The 25,667-nt window shown below is 40.5% G+C and overlaps 1 protein-coding gene across 5 annotated transcripts in view; it reads left to right on the top strand.

The window, feature by feature from the left end:
- Positions 1–408: 408 nt before the first annotated feature.
- SENP5 (SUMO specific peptidase 5) overlaps positions 409–25,667 on the top strand; it is a 50,584-nt gene continuing 25,325 nt past the window's right edge. For 2 of the 5 annotated variants that reach the window (XM_047876580.1, XM_047876581.1), the window contains exons 1-2: positions 409–653; positions 20,177–21,705. In XM_047876580.1, the coding sequence (XP_047732536.1) occupies positions 20,208–21,705 (1,498 nt within the window). In that variant the 5' untranslated portion in view covers positions 409–653; positions 20,177–20,207. Of the gene's footprint in view, positions 654–6,133; positions 6,155–19,913; positions 20,033–20,176; positions 21,706–25,667 lie in introns of those variants that run through there. The other 3 variants (XM_047876578.1, XM_047876577.1, XM_047876579.1) reach the window with 3 other exon arrangements.

The following is a 25,667-nucleotide window of genomic DNA, read 5'->3' as shown; positions in this document are numbered from 1 at the left end:
CACATTACTATACCAAGGGGTAAGATCACGGAAAAACCAGAAAAGAAAAGCTTGGGCCACGCCTTAAAGTGCATCCAGAACAGGAATGTGGTCTTTCGCTTTGGGCCAAAGGGAAAAAGGGATTAGCGGAGGGAGCGGCCATTTAGTAGTTGTGGTCTGCCTTGACCCTTTTGGGGTTATAAAGGTGCGAGGGGGCTGAACAGAAAAGTCTCAAAGCAGCCTGCCGAGCCTCTACAATTTCCAGGTACTGTTTCTACCAAACCCCTCCCTTGCAGAGGCGCGGGTTAAGAGTCCCCGTGGCGCGGCAGGACGCGTCAAGCGGACGTCTCGGGGGGCGGGGAAACGCGCCGCCGGAAGCGGAGCGAAGGCGGAGCCACGCCCCCACCGCCAGCCTGCCACTCTCTCTTCCGCTGCCCGCACGGGGCACGGGCGGGGCTGAGGCGGAAGGGCACGGAAGGAGGTGACGATGTAAGTGAGCGCCGGCGTCGCGGCGGAGGCTGCAAAGGAAGCTCGGTGGCCGTGGCCGCTGTGAGCAGGCCGGACACCTCCTCACTGTCTGGGGTTCCCTAGAGCTGGCGAAGGCGGGGCCTTAGTCTGAGCTGCGGCAGTATCTGAACCCGCGGTGGGGCAGGTGCCGGCAGCGAGCGACGTAGGTAAGTAGGTGACCGGTGTCAAATCGGGATGACTTACGGACCGGGCTTGCTGGCCATTCCCGCGCCAGAGCGCGCCAGCTCAGCACCCCGGCCTGGAGGCCTCGAGCGCTGCCCTCCCCCACGCCCGAACCGGAGGCAGCAAATTTCTCCTTGAGCGCTGCTCTGCCTTTCTGGGGGCCGGAAGGGAGCTTGTCCCGAGGGACCTCTGTCCTCCCCTTTTTCTTTCCAGTTTGGACTGTACGACGTAGAAGCGGAGAAAGCTAGGGCCTCTCCTGAGGCCGGGGAAAGGTTTGAGAGGAAGAGCTGCTGTTAGAGGTCCTCCCGCTACTGCCGTTTTGAAAGCCGAGAGTTTATGTTTGTTCGGACAGTTCTGCTTCCTTCCTGCCTTTGGTTCCTTCCCCCCGCACACTCTTAAGACCCTGTTGTAGCGAATGTGTGTGGCACAATTAAACATTAAGATGGTGGGAAGTCTGTTTTCTATGAGGCTTTCTGTTTTTCTGTCTATGCTGGGCAGTATCAACCCCATTTCCACTGGGCCACTCTGTTGGGGGAGGAGAGACGCCGAGAGGATGTGGGAAATGAGGGTTTTGTATTTAAGTCGGAAGAGCGGAGTTAAAATCCTAGCCTGCCATTTGTTAGTGGTTTTAATCTCGTGTTAGACACTTAGACATTTTTAACCACATGTGAAGCGGAGCTTTCTTATACCTACATAAATACCTGGGAGAATGAAGAGAAGTGAAAAAAGCAGAACATCAGCCATTAAACGTTTTGGATTTAAGAATATCCTGGACATTTAATGGTAGGTTCTTAATTACATCTTTTACTCAGAATAACTACACTTGCTATGGAGGAGGGGGCCAGAGGAGAAACTAGTATCTTATGTGGTTAGAACCTAACTGTGGGCTCTACTTTGGGTTGGGCAGCATTAGGACGAGGTCAGACTCTCCTAGCCAACCAGATGTCTCATGTTTAATGATAAGCATTATGGGTATATGAGGAATAACTTAAATCAGTTTTGCTCCTTACTCAAGATTGTTTTGTCCAGTGGGCCCTTTCTAGGATAAAAAGCTGGAAGGGCTTTATTTACACCTTGGCCTGCTTTAGAAGAAATTCTTTGCACATCTTTCTGAGGACCCCTCACTGTGCCTCTAAAACACTTCGTGTTAATTGAAAATGCGCAGAGAATAAGAACAAGAACTTGACCCTTTGAGTGGGTGGACGTTACAGTCCTGAGTTAATCTGAGGAGCTGCCTTTTCTCTGTATTGGAGAGAGTAGAACATACCCCACTCTGAAGTTTAGTTTTTCTGTATGTTTTATTTATTTTTGAGAGAAAGTGTGATCGGGGAGGGGCAGACAGAGAGGGAGACACAGAATCCAAAGCAAGCTCCAGGCTCTGAGCTGTCACCTCAGAGCCCGACGTGGGGCTCGAACCCAAGAACCGTGAGATCATGACCTGAGCCGAAGTTGGAGGCTTAACTGACTGAACCACCCAGGTGCCCCTGATGTTGAGTAGACCCGAAGTTAGAGAAGTGTTTGGGGAGGAGCGAGCGGATATGCAGCCAAGTGATTTGAGTAAGTTGCACCTGTTCTTACAGGTGAGTTGCTTGCTCAGACAGATTAAGGGTGCTTCCTTTTCCTTAATGGAACATGACAATGGCTGCCATGCAGTATGTAGCCAAGTGCACTCTTCAGTTCCTTTGACACAGAATTGTCAGTTGGGAATTTTAGCTGATGGACACGAAAGGGACCTTGAGGGTTATCTAATCCAGTGGTTCCAAACCTGGCTGGGCATCGGCTGGGGTAATTAAAACAAAACCCCAGGTGCCTGGGTGGATCTGAAGTGGCACATGGGTATTTGTGGTCTTTAAATAGCTTCTCAGGTGATACTCAAGTTTTGAAAACCCAGATGTAGAGCAGGTTTCATATATTAGTTTATAAACAGGCTCAGAGATGAAAGGTAATGTCCAACTAATTTGTTGCCTTCTATACCTTTTTAATTTTTTTCTTTCTCTTTCTTTCCTTAACAAATCACTTTACTTGAATCAGTAGTACTCTTTTGTACCACCTTGAGCCCAGAAGATAAGTCCTTTAAGTCAGTGGCTCAGTATAATTCTGTTTTTGTAGTTTCTTATGCATTAACACTCCTTAAAGCTCTTTGATGAAAGTATTAACTTTTACAATAAAGTTTCTTACTAAATGTTGCTTAGGTTTGTTTTTTTGGCATAATTATATAAAGGTTATATCACTTTGTAAATCAGCTTTTTAGTAGGCTTTTATGCCAAGCTTTCACAAACCATGGAAAAATTCTATTTAAGAAAATTTTGCTGTTGTTCTCACTTATCATAAACCCAGTCAACTATACACAGACTTTTTTTTTTTTAAACCCCTTCCTCTATCCTCATATGTACTCGTATATATGACCACTCTGTATCGCTGGTCAGCTTCCAGTGAAACACAGTTTGAGAACTGGGGCTCTAAACATCTCTAATTGCCTTATAAACACCTAATTTAACTAGAGGCTCTTGGTATTTAAGCTTGTCCTTGAATTTTTAGTCCCTTTTCTTGGTTAAGTTGTAATGTGTCACTGGTTTAAAGAATTTGATGGGGTGCCCAGGTGGCTCAGTCGGTTGAGTGTCTGACTTCAGCTCAGATCATCCATGATCTTGTAGTTTGTGAGCTTGAGCTTGGCATCTGGCTCTCTGCTCTCAGCTTGGAGCCTGCTATGGATCCTCTGTCCCCCTCTCTCTCTGCCTCTCCCCAACTCTCTCTCTCTCTCTCTCTCTCTCTCTCTCAAAAATGAATAAATATTTAAAAATTTTTGATAGATGCCTGGAAAGGGTCAACTGATTAGGCGGTAACAGTATTTCATGTGTATCTTTCTTATAGTGAAAACCTCTTGACTATTTTTTGTAATGTTTTCAGAATTGCTAAGGTAATGAGGCAGAGTTGAACATTCTCTTTTAGGGAGATATACTCATTCTCAAATTATTCTTCAGTAACCTCATTGCTTTAGTATTCCTGTTCTGTGTTAGTAGGAGAGCCACAAATAGACCCTACATCACAAGTCCATAGGATGCTGAATTATTTTCTAAAATTGACCCTGTTTATTAGCATGTTAACTTCCTACAACCAGATGACAAAGGGCATTCTAAATTTGCTAATTAAAAAAAACATGTTAACAGGGGTGCCTGCCTGGCTTAGTCAGTAGAGCATGCAACTCTTGATCTTGGGGTCATGAGTTCAAGCCCCACATTGGGTGCAGAGATTACAAAAATAAATATTTTTTAAAACCCCCAGGTTAACAGATATGTAGTCTGTGAATTCAAGTCTAGAGAAACATGTTATGTGTCTGAGATGAAAAGCCGTTACTGAGTCTCCAAATTTTTTTATTTTTGTGGCTGAAATACCTTAATTCTGAGGTTTTAAAAATTGTTGAATTTCATATTTTTACAGCAAAATTTTCAAGTTAGAGGTACTTAAAAAGGATAAATCTGAACCCATGGTTCCAGTTTTAGTCTAAACTGATATTACAGGTTTAACATAGAAACCAAGGCGGGCTGAGGGTAATAACAGCTTGAAGACCCAGTGAAAAGTGGAGTTTAATAGAAGTCATTTGCTGGTCTTTGAGGCAGTCTTCTATGTCTGTGAGGACTTGAGAGCATAATGGGATACCATTTGTTTTAATTAATTAAAAATTTTTTTAATGTGTATTTTTGAGAGAGAGAGAGAGCAAGCAAGCAAGCAGGGGAGGGGCAGAGAGAGAGAGAGAGGGAGACACAGAATCTGAAATAGGCTCCAAACTATGAAGTGTCAGCACAGAGCCCAGTGTGGGTCTCGAACTCGTGGATGGCAAGATCATGACCTGAACTAAGTCGTATGCTCAACTGACTGAGCCACCCAGGCACCCCTAATTAATTTTTTTTTAATTTGAGAGAGAGTGAGCAAGGGTGGGGGAGGGGCAGAGAGAGAGAAAATATCTCAAGCAGGCTCTGCACTTCTGCACTGTCAGAGAGGAGCCTGATGCAGGCTACAACCTACAAACTGTGAGATCATGACCCGAGCCAAAATCAAGAGTTGGACGCTCAACTGACTGAGCCACCCAGGCGCCCTGAGATTTGTCGATTTTAGAGCACACTGGATGAACTCTTATTAGAGAACCTTCAGTAGCAGTATCTTTGGCTTTCCTTTTGAGCAAGTTAGATTCCTCAAAAAAGAATCTTCAGGGGCACCTGGTTGGCTCAGTTGGGGTTGTAAGTTTGCAACTCTTGATCTTGGGGTGGTAAGTTTGAGCCCCACAGTGGGTACAGAGATTACTTAAAAATAAAATCTTAAAAAAAAAAAATCTTCAGATCTCCTGCTTGGAGCTTTTAAGCTGGCTGCCAGCAGTCTGGTAGCTAACCTGAGTGAAGGGATAGAGATTTTAGCCCTTAGTGTGTAAACTCTTTATGTTTGGTTAACTATTTTCAGTATGATACCCATATTCTTAACTGGGCCAGGAATCCATTGTTTTACCTTCTAGAGCTGCAGTGTCCAATATGGTAGCCAGTAGCTACATGTAGCCACTTAAATTTAGTGATTAAACTTAAAGAGTAAATACCTCATTTGAACCAGACACCTCTCAAGTGGTCAGTAATCATATGTGTCCAAAGACTACCATGTTGGATAGGGCAGATACAAAATATTTCTGTCATTGCAGAAGTTTCATTGGACAGCACTGTTCTAGTATAGAAAATAATTCTCCATACTTGTGTAAAGGTGAGATAGGGGTAGTTGGCTGGTTTTGTGGAGAGTAGGAGGTTATCTAAATGATTTGGTCTCATTTTTAGCACCATGTTTACACCTCTCTTATAAAACCTGATGCTGCCAATTCCTGATCTGTTTTGAGGCACTGTTGCATAAACTGGATTGCTTCCCCTTTGCGTACTTGAGATTAACTTTTTTCAGTCTTTAAGTCAATCTGCGTTCCAAGTTCCAAAAGGTTTTGTTGTCCCCTCTTCCATTTTGTGTATATATGCTTTAAAAAAACCCAAAACCTTTTTATCTATACATTTCATTGTATATAATTCATATTTTAAAAAATAAAGTTAAAATAATGCTTTATTTTCATTTTAATGGGATTTTGGAGGGAGTAAGAGTAAAATGTGTTCAGTCTGCCATCTCTTTCCGTAAGTATAGTATGGAGCATTCATATATGAACAACTGTCTCCGTTAAAAACAAAACAAAACAAAACCCCCTACCCTGTCTATCTCGTATTTACTTGGGCTTCTTGGGCAGTTTTATATATTGTCTTCTTCAATCCATCTTGGTTTTTGTTCTCTCCATTCTATTAAAATTTGACTTACAAATGTCATGAGAATCAAATGGAGACTTTTTAATCCTTATCTTGCCTTTTTTGTTTTGTTTTGTTTTTTGTTTTCTAAGTAATCTCCACACCTAATATGGGGCTCAAGCTCACAACCAAGATCAAGAGTTTCATGCTGTACTGACTGAGCCACTCAGGTACCCCATTCCTTATTTTGCTGGAGCTCTCAACAGCCTTTGACCATTTCTCTTCTTCTGGAAACTTTCTCTAGCTTTCCTAATCACATTAACCTGATTTTCTACCTATTTCTCTGATCATTCCTTATCATTTTCCTTTGCTAAGTAGTCTTCCTTTATCTCACTCTTACATCCCAGAGTTCCTCTGAATACTGCCCTAGGGTGCATTTGCTTCTGCCTTTTACAGAGTCTCCCTAGGTGAGTTTATCAGTTTCTGTAGCTTTGGTTATTATAAGCTGATGGCTTAAACTATAATTCCTGTGGTATCCTTTTTTTAGACTTCCTGACCTGTATATCCAGCACTATATATCCAGATGAATTTCCTACAGTCACCTCAAGTCTACCATGTCTAAAACTAAAGACATAGCCAGTATAACCTTCCTCCAGTCTTTCTCCATTTGTTCCATGTAAATTATACAGCCATCTACCCAGTAGCTCATACCAAAACTCTTACTCCTCTCCCTCCACACAGTCTTCTAAAAAGTCTCAAGATTGATTCACTTTGCTGTTTCTCTCCATTGTCTGTTAATCTGAGTGACTTTGTACCTTGCCTATATTTACCTGCAACAGCCTCCTAACAGGTTTCCTTTGCTGTGGCCTTCTCCCAGCCATTCTGTACACGGCAGGTAGAATGATCTTTGTAAGTATACGGATCAGGTCTTGTACCCCTCTTTATCTTTTAGTGGCTTGACACTACCTTTATGTTAAGTAGCAGCACCATTAGTTTGCATTTTCTATTCTCCGGGTCCTCCTCCAAGTGATCCTGAAGTTTCTTTCATTTCCTTTGAATACTGCATTCACTGTACTGGGCTTTTGTTGATCTGTTCCCTTTGCCTGGTAACCATTTATCATCCTTTGTCTCAGCTTAAAAATAATTTCTTCAGAGAGGTCTTTCCTCCTGACCCTTTGCCAGAATAATACTCTGTTGTTGTTGTTTTTAACATAGAGTGCAAGTGGGGTGAAGGGGAGAGAGGGAGAGAGAATCCCAAGTAGGTTCCATGCTGTCAGTGTGGAGCCCGATGTGGGGCTTGATCTCAGGAACTGTGAGATCATGACCTGAGCCAAAATCAAGAGTTGGATGTTTAACTGACTGAGACACCCAGGTGCCCCTTCCCATAATACTCTCAATTTGACCTTCTATTCATTACATTTGTGAATACCTGTTCAAATGACTCTCACATTAGACTATAATAATTTTTTGAACACTCATATGTCATCATATTTGTAAAAACTCATTTATTGAATTGAAATTTGAAAGATGTTTGTATATCTTTATAACTTCAACATTATTGGTGATATAACCACCACCAAGAAATATGTTAGATTAACTTTTTAAGGTACAGTTCAGATAGTTTCTCTAAGTAGTGCACAATGAGAATGTATTTGGATTTCATATTAAGTTTATTTTAATTTCTTTTTCCATTGATAAAGGGACACCTGTGTTGCTCATTTGGTTTAGTGTCCGACTTTGGATCAGGTCATGATCTCATGGTTTGTGAGTTCGAGCCCTGCATGGGGTTTGGTGCTATCAGCACAGAGCCTGCTTCAGATCCTCGCTCTCCTTCTCTCTCTGACCCGCCCCACCACCCAAAAAGAAATAAAACCTAAAACAACAACAACAACAAAAACCTTAAAAAAAAAAAAAAAAAAGTAAAATATAATACCCTAAACCAGAGGTTCCCAAACTTTCTTTGTTTACTGCCCCCTTTAGTGTCTTTTTCATAGTATCCTTAGGCCTAATAATTAAATAACTAGTAATTTATTAAGTAATTAGATCTAAACAACTTAAGTACTTATAGTCTAGCAACCCAATAGTTGTTTAAAAAATACACATCAGGAGCTGGGTGGCTCAATTGGTTAAGCGTATGACTTCATCTCAGGTCATGATCTCGGCAGTTTGTGGGTTTGAGCCTCACGTCGGGCTCTCTGCTGTCAGCACGGAGCCTGCTTTGGATCCTCTGTCCCCGCCCTATACTCCTCCCCCACTGATTCTCTCTTCCTCTTTTTCAAAATAAATAAACTTAAAAAAATTTTTTTTTAAATACACATCAGTTGAAAGACAATATAGTATTTTTATTTCATTCTTAAATAATCAATTACCCAATGTACTGGTGGGGCACTAGAGAACTTCTCAAACCTTGGAATCATTAGACACTGCTACCCACATTTCCTATTTCAAATAGATTTTTGCAAATTTTTTTTTTTTAATCACAGTAACCAACAAAAACCCAACTTTGCAAAGATAGGATGTCATTAGAAAGAATATACCATGATCTAATTTGAAACTGAATTGTATTAAACTGGTAGTTTGTCACGTGTTTGATAGGTATGACAGATAAAGAATATTGTTTTTTCCCCTCTGATTTAGAATGCTTTGTGATATCCCTCTGAATTTACTGCAGAACCCTTGGGTTCCTTGGCACATAGTTTAGGAACTGTGGGCCTAAACTCTTAGTAGTTTGGTGTAAATTCTGATAGACATGTTTTCCCCTATAAATATTCAAAATACACGGCTTTTTCCACTTAGCAAAAAATGGGCTCGTACATTTTGTTTAGCAATTTTTTTTGTTTTATTCAGCAGTGTGTTATGGTAAGGAAATTGGATTGAATGTACACATTTAATTCCACAGCAGCCTGAAAACTCCATTAAAACTGTAGAGAAGTGAGGAGTGCCTGGCTGGCTCAGTCAGAGCATGCAACTCTTGATTTTGGGGTGGTGAGTTCAAGCCCTACATTCTGGAAGCTGGAAAGCAGAAAAGACTAGTGGTAACTGATTAACAGACTTGAGAAAGCTGAATCCTAAACCAACAAGTGGAGAAAGCTGACAAGTAGTCATGTTTGTGTTTCAGAACCTTTTAAAAGTTTCAGGGTTAGTGAGTAGTGTCATGGACTGTGGACATGTAGGTGAAGGTGAGACTAAAATATATATACATAAGTGATTGAAAGTCTGTTTAAGAAAAATCCTTCCAGATCTGACATTTTCTTCTCCCTATACATAAAAACAGGATAACTAAAGAGTTAGTATGTGGTGTGGAGAGGGCAAAACAGTCTCTGGTCTGAGGGAACCTTGCCTATTTGAGGATGGGATGTAGGTGCTTTATAAAGGGACTAAGTAGAGGGGCACCTGGGTGGCTCAGTCGGTTGGGCATTCGACTTTGACTAGGGTTGTGGTCTCCCAGTTCGTGGGTTTGAGCCCTGTGTTGGGCTCTGTGCTGACAGCTCAGAGCCTGGAGCCTGCTTTGGATTCTGTGTCTCCCTCTCTCTCTGCCCCTCCCCTACTTGCACTCTGTCTCTCTCTCTCTCAAAAATAAATAAATGTTAAAAAAAAATAAAAGGGACTAAGTAGAGAAATGTATACTGAAGGAGAAACCTCTAGCCCTCTTTCCTGACTTAGTTCCCAGAATCTTGCCCCTTTCTGCCATTTCCTGTTTCCCAGCAACAGCCACTTTCAAGTCTTTGAGTTGTTCTTTGGTATCGACAGCATGTCCCTAAATTAGCTTTTTTTTTTTAATGTTACTTTTGATTTCCTAGTGTTAAGCTTTATCTGTAGACTATGGAAGATAAAGATTTACTTCTCTTTAACATGTGCTCCTCACTTCTACATACATGTACACGTCTGCTGTCCCATCTATCCTCACTGTGTAGTGATTCTGTAATTTTGGCTAGAAGCAGTTTTTCTCAATAGGGGCAGTATTGTCATTTTGGATGAGACAGTTCTTCATTATCCTGTCCATTACATGATATTTAGCATTACACCAGGCACTAAATATCAATACCAACCTAAATTCATTGTAACAACCAAAAATTTCCCACACAGTTCTAAATACTGGACTGAGAGGTATGATATGGAGTGTCTGGTTGAGAACCATTTGATTAGAGCAGTGTTTGCCTTTTTATGATTATGTAAATGGTAGTCACAGCTAAGTTATGTAGTACTCTATGATTTATAGTGACTGTTTTTCCTTTCTTGTGCAACTTTTTCTTGTCCCTAAAGTGAGTAGTCTTTTTAGTAAACTAAATATATTTTCAAGCTCTCTTCCAGTTGTATCTCATCTGTCTTTGCATTCAGACATTTTAGAAATTCTATCAATTTCACATTTTTGGAGACATCTTTCCCAAATCCTTTTGACCTCTTTCTTCTGGATTGGTGGCTCTCTAGGCTTGAGGCATAGTTGTCACTCTGATCTTTCTTTACCATTTTCTTTAGGATTTCTCTTGCTTGTGTGTTGTTTTGGATCTTTCCTGGGTCTCAGGTCTTTCTTCATTTACTCCCTCATTTTGTCAGAGTGTGACAAAATGTGGTTCCCTGAGAAAAAGATGCATGGTAGTTCTGTATTTTGATAACTTACATCTCTGAAAACCTTTTTTCTATGCTCAGTTTTGATTGATGAATTGGCTGAGTTAGTTTCAAGTTCTGTGTTGAAAATAATTTTCCCTCAGACCTTGATCTTCTGGTTTATAATCTTTTTCTTTCTTTCTTTCTTTCTTTCTTTCTTTCTTTCTTTCTTTCCTTTTGCCACTTTTTTCTTTTCTTTTTTTAATTTAATTTTTAATTTTTTAATTTTTTTTATGTTTACTTTTTTATTTTTGAGAGAGAGCATGGGTGAGGGAGGGGCAGAGAGAGGAGACTCAGAAACTGAAGCAGGCTCCAGGCTCAGCTGTCAGCACAAAGCCCAATGCAGGGCTCAAACTCATGAACTGCAAGATCATGACCTGAGCCGAAGTCAGACACTTAACCAATGGAGCCACCCAGGCACCCCTGTTTTCTTTTTTAAAAATATTTTTTTAATGTAATCTCTTACTGCTTAATGTGGGACTCAAACTCATGACCCCAAGATCAAGAGTCATATGCTCTACCAACTGAGCTAGCCAGGTGCCCCTCATTGGTCTTTCCTATTTTTAAAAATTTATTTATTATTATTATTTTTTTTTTTTAATTTTTTTTTTTTCAACATTTATTTATTTTTGGGACAGAGAGAGAGCATGAACGGGGGAGGGGCAGAGAGAGAGGGAGACACAGCATCGGAAACAGGCTCCAGGCTCTGAGCCATCAGCCCAGAGCCTGACGTGGGGCTCGAACTCACGGGCCGCGAGATCGTGACCTGGCTGAAGTCGGACGCTCAACCGACTGCGCCACCCAGGCGCCCTATTATTATTTTTTAAGTAGGCTTCAAACCCAGCCTGGAGCTCAGTGTGGGGCTTGAACTCACGACGGAGATCATGACCTGAGCTGAGATCAAGAGTTGGATGCTTAACCGACTGGGCTACCCAGGTGCCCCTCTATTGGTTTTTTAGTCTCTATTTTATTTATTTCTGTTCTTTATTATTTCCTTTCTTCTACTTGTATTGGGTTTTATTCTTCTTTTTCTAGTTCTTTTAGGTGTAAGTTTAGATTACTCATTTGAGATTTTTTTTAAGTTTATATATTTACTTAGCATGGGGAGGTCGAGGGAGAGGGAGAGAGAGAGGGGAGACAGAGGACAGAGAGGAGAGAAAGAGAATATATGAATGAGAGAATATGAATGAGAATCCTGAGCAGGCTTCACACTGCCAGCAGGGCTTGAACCCACAAACCACGAGACTGTGACCTGAGCCAAAATCCAGAGTTGGACACTTTTAACTGACTGAGCCACCCGGGTGGCACCCCGAGAGATTTTTTTTTTTCTCTTGAGGTAGGCCTCTATCACTACACATCTCCTGCTCAGAACTGCTTTTGCCATGTCTCAAAGATTTTGGACCCTGTGTTTTCATTTTCATTTGTTTCCGTGTATTTTTTGGTGTCTTTGATTTCTTTGTTCACCCATTGGGTGAACATGTGGTTCAGCCTCCATGTGTTTGTGTTTTTTAATTCTTTTTTTTTTCTTGTCATTGACTTTTAGTTTCATACCATTCTGGTTGGAAAAGACACATAATAAAATTTCAGTTTTAAATTTATTGAGACTTGTTTTATGGCCTAACATGTGATCTTTTTCTGGACCAGGACCCCATCCAGGATTACGTGTTGCCTTAGTTATCCTGTCTTAGGCTTAGTCCTTTAATCTGGGACAGGTCCTCAATCTTTTTGTCTTTCATGACCTTGACTGACACATTTTTTTTAAATGTTCGTTAATTTTTGAGAGAGAGTGTGCACTGGGGGGGAGGGGCAGAGGGACAGAGGATCTGAAGTGGGCTCTGTGCTGACAACAGAGAGCCCGGTGTAGGGCTCAGACTTACGAACTGTGAGATCTTGATGTAAGCTGAAGTCAGACGCTTAACCGCTTAACCGATTGAGCCACCCAGGCACCCCTGCTTGACACATTTGAAGAGTATTAGCCAGTTATCCTAGAGAGTATCCGTCCCTCAGTGTGGCCTTATCTGTTTTTACTTATGATTAAATTCAGGTTATACATTTATAACATCACAGAGGTGATACATCATACAAGTGACATTGTGCTACATCAGGAGGCATATGAACATCATATCTTATTACTACTGGTGATGATAGCCCTGATCACCTGACTAAGGTGATGTTTGTCAGGTTTTCTGTTGAAAGGTACAACTTTTCCCTTTGTGATTTTAAGTATCTTGTGGAGATACTTTGAGACTGTATATATCTTGTTTCTCACTGTATTTTTTCATCTAATATTCTTTCCTGAGTCTGTTGTTTATGAGTTGCAAATTATAACTTTTCTATTTCCATTATTCCTTCTGTATTTATTAATTTGAAATTCTGTGTAAGGAGAGCTGTCCCTTCTCTCCATTTATTTAGTCATATATTGTTGCAGACTAGGGGATTTGTTTTGCTCTTATAATCCATTACTGTCATTATATATTTAGTTGCTCAGAGTCTTTGACCATGGCAAGGCTCTTTAGGTTGGTTCCTGTGTTCTTTTGACATGTCATAATTTCTTGAGCACTTTTTTTTTTTGCTTTCTGGCATTATAATGATATTCCAGGCTCATCTATTTGCTCTGTCCTGCTCTGGCATCAGTCATTTTTTAAAATGGGAACCAAGATCTGGGTGCTAGGGGTGTTCATTGCTACTGGGATGTTACTGCTTCTACGCTAAGTAGACAGAGCTAGGAAATACACATGTGTGCACATTTCTAGATGTATATCTGTGTATAGGTATATATAAAATCATGAACTCATATGGATACTTCTGATTTCATTCTGTCATTATAGATTCAAACCTGTCTCAGTCTGTTCATTATCTGCTACTCCTTTCATCAATGGTGAAAAACCTAGCTCTGTTTATCTACAACTTATTTTCCTATGTACTCAGTTTTAGTATTTACAAGTTGCGGCATCTGGATGGTTCAGTTGATAGAGCATATAACCCTTGCCCCATGTTGGGCGTGGAGCCTACTTAACTAAAAAAATTAGAATATTTACAAAGTAGTTTCAAAATTAACTCATTCATTTGTGAAGACTAATTTGCTAAAGTACAGTATTTGTATACAGTCCTTTTGTTTCTAGTCCCGTACAGTCCAAATGTTTTTGAAAATTACTTTGGCTAATTTTTTCATACTTTTTCAGTATAGTTATTTGTCATTCATTTGCTATTTGTATTTCATTTTGGAGTCCTCCTGCATTCTGGTTGATTTTAATTATTTGTGTGTGTGTGTGTGTGTGTGTGTGTGTGTGTGTGTATATATGTATTTTTTAAGTTATTTATTTTTGAGACAGCGTGAGCAGGGAAGTGGGGGAACAAAGATTCTGAGGCAGGCTCCACACTGACAGCAGAGAGCTGGATGCGAGGCTTGAACTCATGAACCATGAGATCATGACCTGAGCTGAAGTCAGACACTTAACTTACTGAGCCACCCAGGTACCCCTATTTGTATATATTTTTTAGTATATGAAGCATTAACATGGTTTTAAAAGTCAGAACTTTATAAAAAGGCAAGCTTAGAGAAGTACCACTCTCTCTCATCCCTGTGCCATTTCCTTCTCATTCTTTCATCCTATACATACCTATAATTTCCTGTATGTTATTGTTCTCATTAGTTTCTGGTTTACCCTCCCATGTTTGTATTTTTATTTTATTTTGTCTTGGGGGACGAAAGGGCAGATATGTGTATATTTTTGTAATTTTTCTTCCATGAGAAGCAGCTACATGGTAAAGAATTTAACCTTGCCCCAAAAGCAAGCCTTTATCCTTGACTTCTGGGAGGTAATCTCTAAGCCCTTGGAATGTCATGCCTTGTTGGAATGTCTGTATTTGCCTGGGAGCTTTGGATCACCAACAGTCTAACAGCATGAATTAGGATGGGGATTGGCCATGCCAGAAGGACCGACAGTGTAGTTTAGGGTAATGACTTTGGTATCAGTGGATCTCCAGAGGGGCTGAAAGACTGAGCTCAGTCTTGTGGGCAAACAGTTATGCCTAAAAATCCCAATAAAAGCTCTGGATATCAAGGCTCAGGTAAGCTTTCCTGGATGACAATATTGTCATACACTGATGTCAGGACAGTAAAGTTCTCCTGTGTTCATGGTGCTAGAACACCTTATGTGCTCCTCCACTTGGCTGATTTAATCCATATTCTTCAGCTTTAATAAACCATAACTATGAATATAATAGTTTTCAGTAAGCTCTGTGAGTCCTTTTGGCAAATTGCCAAACCTGAGGCTGGTTTTGGGAACTCCCCAAACTTGCAATTGTGGTGTCTATGTGCCACGGTCATGTCTTGGTGGCATAGTATTAATACTCATTTGAACTTCGCTTTTTTCACTTACCCTGGAAATCATTCCATGTTAGCTCATGGAGTTCATTTTTATTCTTCTATAGCTTCACTCAGTGTGTGGAAGAACCATACTTTATTCAACTACCTTCCTGTTAGGTTTCCATTATTTTGCAATTACAATGTTGTAATGACTAACCTTGATTTTGTATTTTCATTATTATTGGAGGTGTATCTTAAGGATAAATTCCTAAAAGTGGGGCTGCTAGATTAAAAGGTAAATACCAGGGTTTGTTAGATATTATCAAATTCTCCTCCAAAAGGATTTTATCGGTTTGTATTCCTATCAGCAAAGTATGAAAGTTTCTTTTCTCCCACCAACAGAATGTGTTGTCACAGTTTTTGCCCACATTTTTATTGAGGTATAATTAACATATAGCATTATATCATTTTCAGTTCTACATCATGATTTGCTATTTGTATACATTGCAAAATGATGACTATAGTGAGTCCAGTTAACATCTACTACTAAGTAACAAAGTTTTTTTTTCCTGTGATGAGAACTTTTAGGATTTACTCTCTTAGCAACTTTCAAATACACAGTACAGCATTATTAACTATAATCACCATGCTATACATTACATCTCCATAACTTACTTTATAACTGGAAGTTTTTACGTTTTGACTCCTTTCACTCATTTTGCACAACTCCCCAACCCTCTTTGCCCATTTTTTTTTTAAGTTGAACATCTTTTCTTATGTTTAAGAGCTATTTAAAAATATTTGTGAAATGTCTCCTTATGTCTTTTTCCCATATTTCCATCAGGCTTTTTTTTTTCTTTATCCCTCAATTTAAGAAAGTTCTTTATATTAGGGATATTAGCTCTTTACTTTTTACTGAGTTTTTCAGTTCTTTTAAATTTCCAAGGTCCCTTTATTATTTTTGATTGTTGCTTTAGAAAAACAAAAACAAAACGGCACCTGTGTGGTTCAGTTCGTTGAGCATCTGACTCTTGATTTCAGCTCCAGTCATGATCTCATGGTTGTGGGATCAGGTCCCAAGTTGGGCTCTGCGTGGAGTGTGGAGCCTCCTTGGGATTCTCTCTCTTCCGTTCTCTGTCCCTCTCTGGCTCATGCTTGCTTTTTCTCTCTCTCAAAAATAAACAAACTTAAAGAAAACAACATAAAACATGCTATTATATTCCCCCCAGTGGATATAACTTTTTTTTTTTTTTTACTTTGAAGATACTGTTAGATTTTTTTCCTTCCCTCTTGTTTTTTAGTGTGGTAAATATACATAGCATAATTTTTACCATTTTATTTCATTTTATTAAAAAAATTTAAAAAAAAATTTTTTTTTTTCAACGTTTTATTTTATTTGTGGGACAGAGAGAGACAGAGCATGAACGGGGGAGGTGCAGAGAGAGAGGGAGACACAGAATCGGAAACAGGCTCCAGGCTCTGAGCCATCAGCCCAGAGCCCGACGCGGGGCTCGAACTCCCGGACCGCGAGATCATGACCTGGCTGAAGTCGGACGCTTAACCGACTGCGCCACCCAGGCGCCCCTAAAAAAATATTTTTTAATGTTTATTTTTGTGTGTGTGTGAGAGAGAGAGAGCGAGCATGTGTGCAAGGTGGGCAGGGGCAGAGAGAGAGGGAGACAGAGTCTGAAGCAGACTCTAGGCCCTGAGCTGTCAGCACAGGGCCCAGTGTGGGGTTCGAACCCATGGACCACAAGATCATGACCTGAGCTGAAGTCAGACACTTAGCCCACTGAGCCACTCAGGTGTCCCGACTTTTACCGTTTTAAACATTTTTAGGTATACAGTTCAGTGGCATTAAATACATTTACACTGCTGTGCAACCATGGCCACAATCCATCTTCAGAACCTTTTTCATCTTCTTAAGTGGAAACGTGTACCCATTAAACAAGAACTCCTCTTTCCTCCTCCTCTTAGTTTTTTATTTTTATTTTATTTTTAATTTTTTAATGTTTTATTTATTTTTGAGAGAGTGCAAGTGGGGGAGGGGCAGAGAGAGGGAACAGAGGATCTAAAGTGGGCTCTGCACTGAGTAGCAAGCCCGATGTGGGGCTCGAACTCACGAACTGTGAGATCATGATCTGAGCCAAAAGTTGGACGCTCGACTGACTAAGCCATCCGGGTGCCCCCTCCGTTAGTTTTTTGAAGTGACTTCTCTATGTAAGTTTTTGCTTTTTTAAATGTTTATTTTGGTCCACTTGTCAACCCTAGAAATCTGGTGAATCTTGGATTTTCCTGTCATTTTAAAGAATAACCACTAAGAGGTTGCTTGGTAATTTAGAACATGCGGTGAGACTTGGCAACTTTGAGATGTACTGTGGGCCACCCTGGGCCATTTTGGGGGGATATCTGTATGTATTTTCTTGTGGACTATTTAGATTCCCCAGAGAAGAATCTTCTAATTTCCTGCTTGGATGGTAAAGCAAACTGCCAAGGTTCTGGGAAATGAGTGGGGAAGTGTTGGGATGCATATATTTAGTGTATAAATCCATCTTCATATTGTGTCTGGGATCGTCCTGGCTGCAGAGCTTCATTCACTTTTACCCTTTCTGGAGAATAAACTTCCAAAGTTGGGTAGTGGAGGGGCAGTTACCTCCTGGGTGGAGTTGGGGAGGGATTTGGGGTCTCACTGCTTAAACTCTGGGGTATAGTGTAGGGTAATTGTTCGGGCCTGTTTAGTTGAGGCATCCCCAAAAATCAGTATCTGCTCCCAGGGCTGATCTCTTCCTTAAGCTATAAACCTTTTTCTGGGATCTAAATGGGGAAATGGGTTGGGGAGGGAATTCACTGTGTAAAATTCTATATCCTGTTGAACCCCTGCCTTCAGTTGTGCATGATGTGCCTGACTAGCTTGGTTCGTCCTCCCCAGAAAGTAAAACTTTGGTTATCTGCCAGGGTAGGAGAATGCGCATCTTGGGAGTCTAACTGCTTCTTATTCAGACTTTAAATGGGTCCCTCCTTTTTGAGCTCCCTTCTTTGTTTTACAAAAATTTTTATTATTTTTTAAAAAATTTTAATATTTATTTGAGAGAGGGAGAGGGAGAGAGAGAGAGAGAGAGAGAGAGAGACACCCCATGAGTGTGGGAGGGGCACAGAGGGAGGGAGACACAGAATCCAAAGCAGGCTCCAGGCTCTGAGCTGTCAGTACAGAGCCTCATATAGGGCTTGAACTCACAACTAGTGAGATCGTGACTGAGCTGAAGTCGGATGCTTAACTGACTGAGCCACCCAGTGCCCCTTAAAGATTTTATTTTTAATCTGTACACCAAACGTGAGCTTGAACTCAACCCTGAGATCAAGAGTTGCAGGCTCTACCAGCTGAGCTAGCCAGGTACCCCTTGAACTCCCTTCTCTTGACCTTCATAGGTATTGTTGCTTCTATTCCTGAGCCTTTCTGAGGTCCTGTAACTTGCTTCTGGTCTTCCCCTGCTGCTGGCTTAGATTTTCATTCTTTTGGCCTGCTCATCACTCAGTTATGTGCTTTCTTCTTTCAAAATTGTATTCTTGTGGGGCGCTTGGGTGGCGCAGTGGGTTAAGCGTCTGACTTCAGCCAGGTCACGATCTCACAGTCCGTGAGTTCGAGCCCCGCGTCAGGCTCTGGGCTGATGGCTCAGAGCCTGGAGCCTGTTTCCGATTCTGTGTCTCCCTCTCTCTCTGCCCCTCCCCCGTTCATGCTCTGTCTCTCTCTGTCCCAAAAATAAATAAACGTTGAAAAAAAAAAAACAAAATTGTATTCTTGTCTGCTTTTTTAAAAAAATTTTTTTAAAGTTTTTTTTAATGTTTATTCATTTTTGAGAGACTGAGAGAGACAGAGCATGAGTGGGGAAGGGGCAGAGAGAGAGGGAGACACAGGATCTGAAGCAGGCTCCAGGCTCTGAGCAGTCAGCACAGAGCCCGACGCGGGGCTCGAACTCACATACCGCGAGATCATGACCTGAGCCGAAGCTGGACACTCAACCGACTGAGCCACCCAGGCGCCCTTTCTTGTCTGCTTTTTCATTTTCTTTGTCCGTGACAGTTTTCCCTTCTTAAAACCCATTTCTGTCATCTTAATGGGATTTGGAGAGGGAACTGAGGTAAACATGTGCTCAGTCCTTTTTTTTTTTTTTTCCCAGAGAAAACTGATGCACAAAAAAGTAATACAACTTTTCTTAATAAGCTAATAGCAAGCTGAAATTAGATTATTAGTTTTTTGATTCATAGTCTATTATTTCTTCTGCCCCACCACCCACAACAGCCGACACCTTTCATTCTGCACTGAAGAGCCTTCAGTAGTGCTAGATCTTATTAAATCTGAGGAGGGATCCTGTTTGGTTTTTGACTATCATTTTCATCTATCATTCCTAATAAGTGTGTCCCTGAACTTCATATATGCGTATGTGTGCGTGTGCTTTTTTACTTAGATTCACTTGAGAATCAGAACCCTAACTGTGTGAGAGCACCTGATGGGCTCATATCCCTGCATAGTCACTCAAAGTTTTTGACTAAGAGGAAGCTGGTTTCCCTCTTGAGGTACTGATGTTGCTTGCATTGTCTGCCTCTAGATGTCTATACCCAGCAAAAGTATCGCCCTTCCTTTCTAAAATTTGATGTATAGAACACACTCTTTTAAAAAAAAATCTTTTAATGTTTATTTACTTTTGAGACAATGCAAGAGACAGAGTGCAAACAGTGGAGGGGCAGACAGAGGGAGACACAGAATCCGAAGTGGGTTCCAGGCTCTGAGCTGTCAGCCCAGAGCTTGATGCGGGGCTCGAACTCCTGACCTTGTGAGATCATGACCTGAGCTGAAGTCGGACCCTTAACCGACTGAGCCACTCAGGCACCCCTAGAACACACTCTTTTTATATGGAATCAGTTTTAAATGGTATGTGGTCCCCCCTCCTTCCCCATCCTTCATTTTACAAATGAGAACACAGAATTTGGGTGACTGACTTAAAGTCACTTAGCTAACAAGAAGCAGTGTCAACACTGACCGATTTTCTTCTGACTCCCTACCCTGTTTACTCCATCAGAAATTGACTGCATTTTGGGAAATGATCTTGACATTTCTGTCAGAGTCAGCTATACCAAATGGGGTCATGTGAGAGTATTCATGTCTTCCAGTTTTCACTGTGGGGAAAACCTTAATCAGGTAAGGATTTCGTTATGTCTGATAGTCTAAATTGCACTTCCTAGGCTTTTTTTTTGCCCCTAAGAGTTTTCTAACTTCTAATGCTGTGATTATATCTTAATGACATTTTTAGGGTAAATGTGTAACTCTTCTTTGTCTTCACAGCTGCATCAAGATCTCATTATGCATCAGAAAAATGAAAAAACAGAAGAAAATTTTATGGAGGAAAGGAATCCATTTAGCCTTTTCTGAGAAATGGAATACTGGATTTGGAGGCTTTAAGAAGTTCTGCTTTCACCAACACTTGTGCATTCTGAAAGCCAAATTGGGAAGGCCAATTATTTGGAGCAGGCAGCTGAGGCATTTCCAGTGCAGAAAGAAGGCCCTTCAAATCCAGAAGACATGGATCCAGGATGCACCTTTTTTTGCTAAGGCAAAGTCCGGTGTGGCTTCTCAGAATGTTAGTACTTTGCCCTCTAAAGTGAAAAGAAAAGACTCTAAACACTTCATTTCCTCCTCAAGGACCCTCCTGAAACTCCAAGCAGAGAGGCTGCTATCATCAACAAAGAACTCTGACCATGAATACTGTGGAGATAAAAGTCTCTTGAAGGCAGTTGCTGACTTACCAGCAAATAGTGTTTTAGGTCAGGTCAGTGGTCACAGACCTAGGACGGAGCCACAAGCTTCTGACTTTCCCATGAAGTTCAATGGGGAGAGCCAAAGTCCAGGTGAGAGTGGCACAATTGTGGTCACCTTGAGCAACCATAAGAGAAAGCGCTTTTGTTATGGCTGCTACCAAGGGCTGGAGCACCACAGGAATGGGGGACCCCTGATTCCAAAAAAGTTTCAACTTAACCAACATAGAAGAATAAAAGTATCTCCTCTTATGATGTATGAGAAATTATCCATGATTAGATTTCGGTACAGGATTCTCAGATCCCAGCACTTCAGAACAAAAAGCAAAGTTTGCAAGCTAAAAAAAGCCCAGCGAAGCTGGGTGCAGGTCACTGGGGACCATCAAGAGACCCTTAGGGAAAACAGTGAGGGTGGCAGTTGCAGCCCATTCCCTTCCCCAGAACCTAAAGACCCTTCTTGTCGGCATCAACCGTACTTCCCAGATATGGACAGCAATGCTGTGATGAAGGGAAAGAACTCTCATGTGCCTGATGGCCACACTAAAGGAAGCCCTTTCTTGGGCAAGGAGCTTAGTTTAGATGAAGCATTCCCTGACCAACAGAATGGTAGTGTCACATACACCTGGGACCAGTCACCCTGTTCTCCTAAGTGGGAGTGTACAGAGCTGATTCATGATATCCCCTTATCAGAACATGATTCTAGTAACATGTTTATCTCAGAAAACGAAAGAGAAGTTATGACTCTGGGTCAGGAAAATCGGACAAGTACTGTCAGTGATGACAGAGTAAAACTGCCCGTGTCTGGGGCAGATCAGTCTGTGAGTGATGTAGATGGGCCTGTGTCCGAAAAGACTGAGAGCTCATGCCAGATGGATGAGGATGGATCTCTCAAGCAGAACATTCTTAGTTCTAAGTTGCTGGACCACCCTTACTGTAAAAGTCCACTGGAGGCTCCTCTGACATGCAGTGGACTCAAACTCGAAAATCAAGCAGGAGGTGGGAGGAACAGTCAGAAAGCATCTCCCGTGGATGACGAACAGCTGTCAATCTGCCTTTCTGGTACGCACTCTTCCTTTATTCTCCCTCAACCTGCGGCCCACACTTGCTGTCCATTATCTTTTCTTTCTTTGTTTTTTTTTTTAAGTTTGTTTATTTTTGAGAGACAGAATGAGTTGGGGGAGGGGCAGAGAGAGGGGGAGAGAGAGAATCCCAATCAGGCTCCGTACTGTTCCCACGGAGCCCGATGTGGAGCTCAAACTCACAAACCATGAGATCGTGACCTGAGCCAAAACCAAGAGTTGGATGCCTAACCGACTGAGCCACCCAAGTGCCCCCCATTATCTTTTCTGGGAGATTCCTGTTTTTTCCTTCCACGCATGGATTTCCTTTTAAGCATTTAGACATTCTTCTTTGGAGTCTTCTATATTGCTGTATTATGGAGATGTTCAATACTTTAAGTTTTGGTTGATGATATTTGTGTTGCTTCCAGTTGTTTTCTTCTATAAATGATAGTGCAATGAAACTACTTCTATATACTTTAACAGTTTTTCTCTAAGTTAAATTTGTAGTAGTGGAATTGATGATGAACAAATACACTTAAAATTTTAAGAGAATTGTGAAATTACCCTCCAAAAAGTTGAACCAGTTTACACTTGTTAAAATTTACTAATCTTCTCTTCTAGATCACCTGAGAGTTGTTTTGATTTGTGTTTTTGAGTTTAAAGTTTGAACATCTTTTTCTGTGTTTCTTGGCCATCTTTGGTTTGTATATAATTTTCCTTTGCCTAGAAGTTCCTATATGCCAGGCACTGTGCTAGTTCTGAGACTGTGGCAGTGAGCAAGAAACAGTGATTCCTACCTTGTTAAATTTTAATTACAAATGTCCTAAGAGTTTAAGTTTTTCCTTCCCCAAAGGTAAAAGTACCCTGACTTTGAGTGTGGTAATTTCGCTTAAAGGAAATTATCAATTCTTCACTGTGAAACTTATCTATCTTTAATGGCTTCAAGTTTTTACGTCATACTTTAAAAAGTCTTGTCAAAATCTACCCCATGAGTAAGCTGGTGTAAACATTTTTGGAAGACAATATGGCAATATTAGTCTTTGACCCATTCCCCTTCTTGCAGTTTATCCAAAATAGGAATATATTTATTTGTATAGGGACATTACTTATAGTATTGTCCTGGTAGTAAAAAAACTGGAGACAACTGGAGCACCTGGGTGGCTCAGTCAGTTGAGCGTCTGACTTCGGCTTAGGTCATGATCTTGTGGTTCGTGAGTTCGAGCCCCGCGTTGGGCTCTGTGCTGACAACTCAGAGCCTGGAGTATGCTTTGGATTCTGTGTCCCCCTCTCTCTCCGCCCACCCCTACTTGCTCTCTGTCTCTGTCTTTCAAAAATGAATAAACATAAAAAAAAAATTTTTTTTTATAAAAACAAAACAAAACTGGAGACAACCAAAAAAAAGTTTCTATTGAAGTATAAATTACAGCACATCTGGGCAATAGTACATTATGAAGCTGTTAAAAAGTTCAGTCTATATTTTGAACTGAAAGCTGTCTACATAAAGTGAAAAAAGCAAGTTGCAAAACAGAATGATGCCACTTTGTTAAGAGATATACACACAAATGGAGCATATGTATAGAAGTGTGCACACACATTTGTATCGGCCACATCTGGAAATAGATATCAAATTGTTATAAAGGGCTTTTCTGGGGAATTAGGAGAATTACTTCTTGGTGGTTTAAACAATTCTGAGCACTTTGTTTTTTTAACCATTAAGTGTGTATAGAAAGTTTTTCTCCACAAAAAGACACAGAGTAGTAGAGTCCTAGCAAATCTTTAAAAACAAAACAGTTTCTGTTGTTTATACTGTCTTAGAATAGGGAAAGGCAAATTCTCTACTATAAAGTTAGCAAAACCATATAATACATAAACCTGAAAAAGTAAGCATTTACGCATAGATACCAATTAACTTAAAGAGATGTAGCACTTCCAAAAGCAATTGATCAATTGACTAATGGCATACAGTAAGACTGTAGTGTGACATGAGGAAGTAGGCATTTTTACAGAATGCACACGTGGTGATCTGGAAAGTAATTCATTATTTTAATAGACTGAGGAAAGAAGAACCAGAAGAACCATTTTTGGGGTTTTACTTAGCATCTCCATGCTGATTGAAAAGGGTTGAAGGCAGAGCAACAGCTACTGCCCATCACAGCCCTCCCTGCACCAGCAAAAAAAAAATTACCCGAGTAGAGATAAGCCCACAATCTATCACCAAATATGAGGAAAGCCAGCACAATGAAAAGGACAAATTCAACAAATAAAGGAACTAAACGTGAATAATCAGGATTAATAGAGCAATTAGAATAAGAATCCATACGGGACAATCAGTATAGTGAATGCTCCTTTAACTGACTTCTGTAGCATTAGTTAATACTAAGTTCCATGGCATGGTGAATGCTGGCTTTTCTCTAATAGAACTACACATGTTCACTGCAGTAGATTGATACACTTATCAAGAGCCAGTTGTACTTACTACAGTTTACTTACCGTTTTATAGTTGTAAATATTGCATAAAACTGGTTTTGGAAGGAAAAAAAATAGATTCCTATGTCAGTATATTCTAGGTAGATTAAAAATTTAACCAGTTAGAAACGAACACACACAAACCTGTACACAGATGTTCATAGCATCATTATTCATCATAGCCAAAAAGTAGAAACAATCCAAATGTCCATCAACTGATGAACAAGTAAGTAAAATTTGGTATTTTATACAATGGGATATTCTGGCATAAAAAGGAATGAAGTACTGCTGTATGTTTCAGTGTGGATGAACCTCGAAAACATGCTAAGTAAAAAGAGCCAGGCACAAAAGGCCACATACTATGTGATTCTATTGATTTGAAATGTCCATGGTAGGCAAATACAGAGATAGAAAGTAGGTTAATAGTTGCGAGGGGCTGTAGAGAGGAAGCAATGAGGAGTGACTCCTAACTGGTACAAAGTTTCTTGTGGAGTAATATGAATGTTAGTAAATTAGGTGATAGTAATGGTTGGACAACTCTAAATTTCCCAAAAAAAAAAAAAAAAAAAATGAATTTTACACTTTAGAAGAGTAATTTTTTGTGGTATGTGAATCACGGGTCAGTAAAGCTATTAAAGAGAACACATTTTATAACACTGTTTTATAATTTCACATTAATAATACATTTAATAATTTTCTGTTATTTTTTGAGAGAGTGTATGTGCAGAGATGGGACAGAGGGAGAGAGAGAATCCCAAGCAGGCTTAATGCCCAGCATAGATCCCAGTCTCACCATGAGATCATGACCTGAGCCAAAGTCAAGAGTAGACATTCAATCAACTGAGCTACCCAGGCGTCCCAATAATACATTTTAAAGCCTGATAGGAAACTCAGACGCAATATACCAGTTTGACTCCATAAACACTAAAGCTGCGTGTGTATATAAGAAGTCATTAATGAAAATTTAGAACTTTTAGATATGCATGTCCTTTGACCCAGAGATTTAACTTTTAGTGAGTGTGTTGTGAGGAAACAACAGAATCAGGATATATCAAGGGTTTTAGTTGTGACATTAATTGGAGAGCTAAAAAATTAACAAATGGTCCCAAGTAGGGAATTGTTTATGGCATACCCATTTACTGGGTTACTAGATTGTTTTGAATTGGCCTAGGGAAAAAAAAATTCCATAGTGTATTGAGTGGGATAAAATAACTTCAGAAAGAGAAACTAGAGTGCTACTTACATGTTGAATAAATAATGTTCATATTAAAGGGCATAAAAGCTCTAAAGGAATTAGAGGATGATTGCCATTTTATTTTAAAATGTTTATGGTCATGTATTAGAAAAAAAATACTGGGGCACCTGGGTGGCTCGGTTCGGTGTCCGACTTCGGCTCAGGTCATGATCTTACGGCTTGTGATTTTGAGCCCCATGTGGGGCTCTGTGCTGACAGCTCAGAGCCTGGAGCCTGTTTTGGATTCTGTGTCTCCCTCT

This window comes from Prionailurus viverrinus, chromosome C2 (assembly GCF_022837055.1).
Source record: "Prionailurus viverrinus isolate Anna chromosome C2, UM_Priviv_1.0, whole genome shotgun sequence".
Taxonomy (NCBI): Eukaryota; Metazoa; Chordata; class Mammalia; order Carnivora; family Felidae; genus Prionailurus; species Prionailurus viverrinus.
The sequence above is the reverse complement of the archived record's forward strand: the minus strand, read 5'-3'. Positions and strand labels throughout refer to the sequence as shown.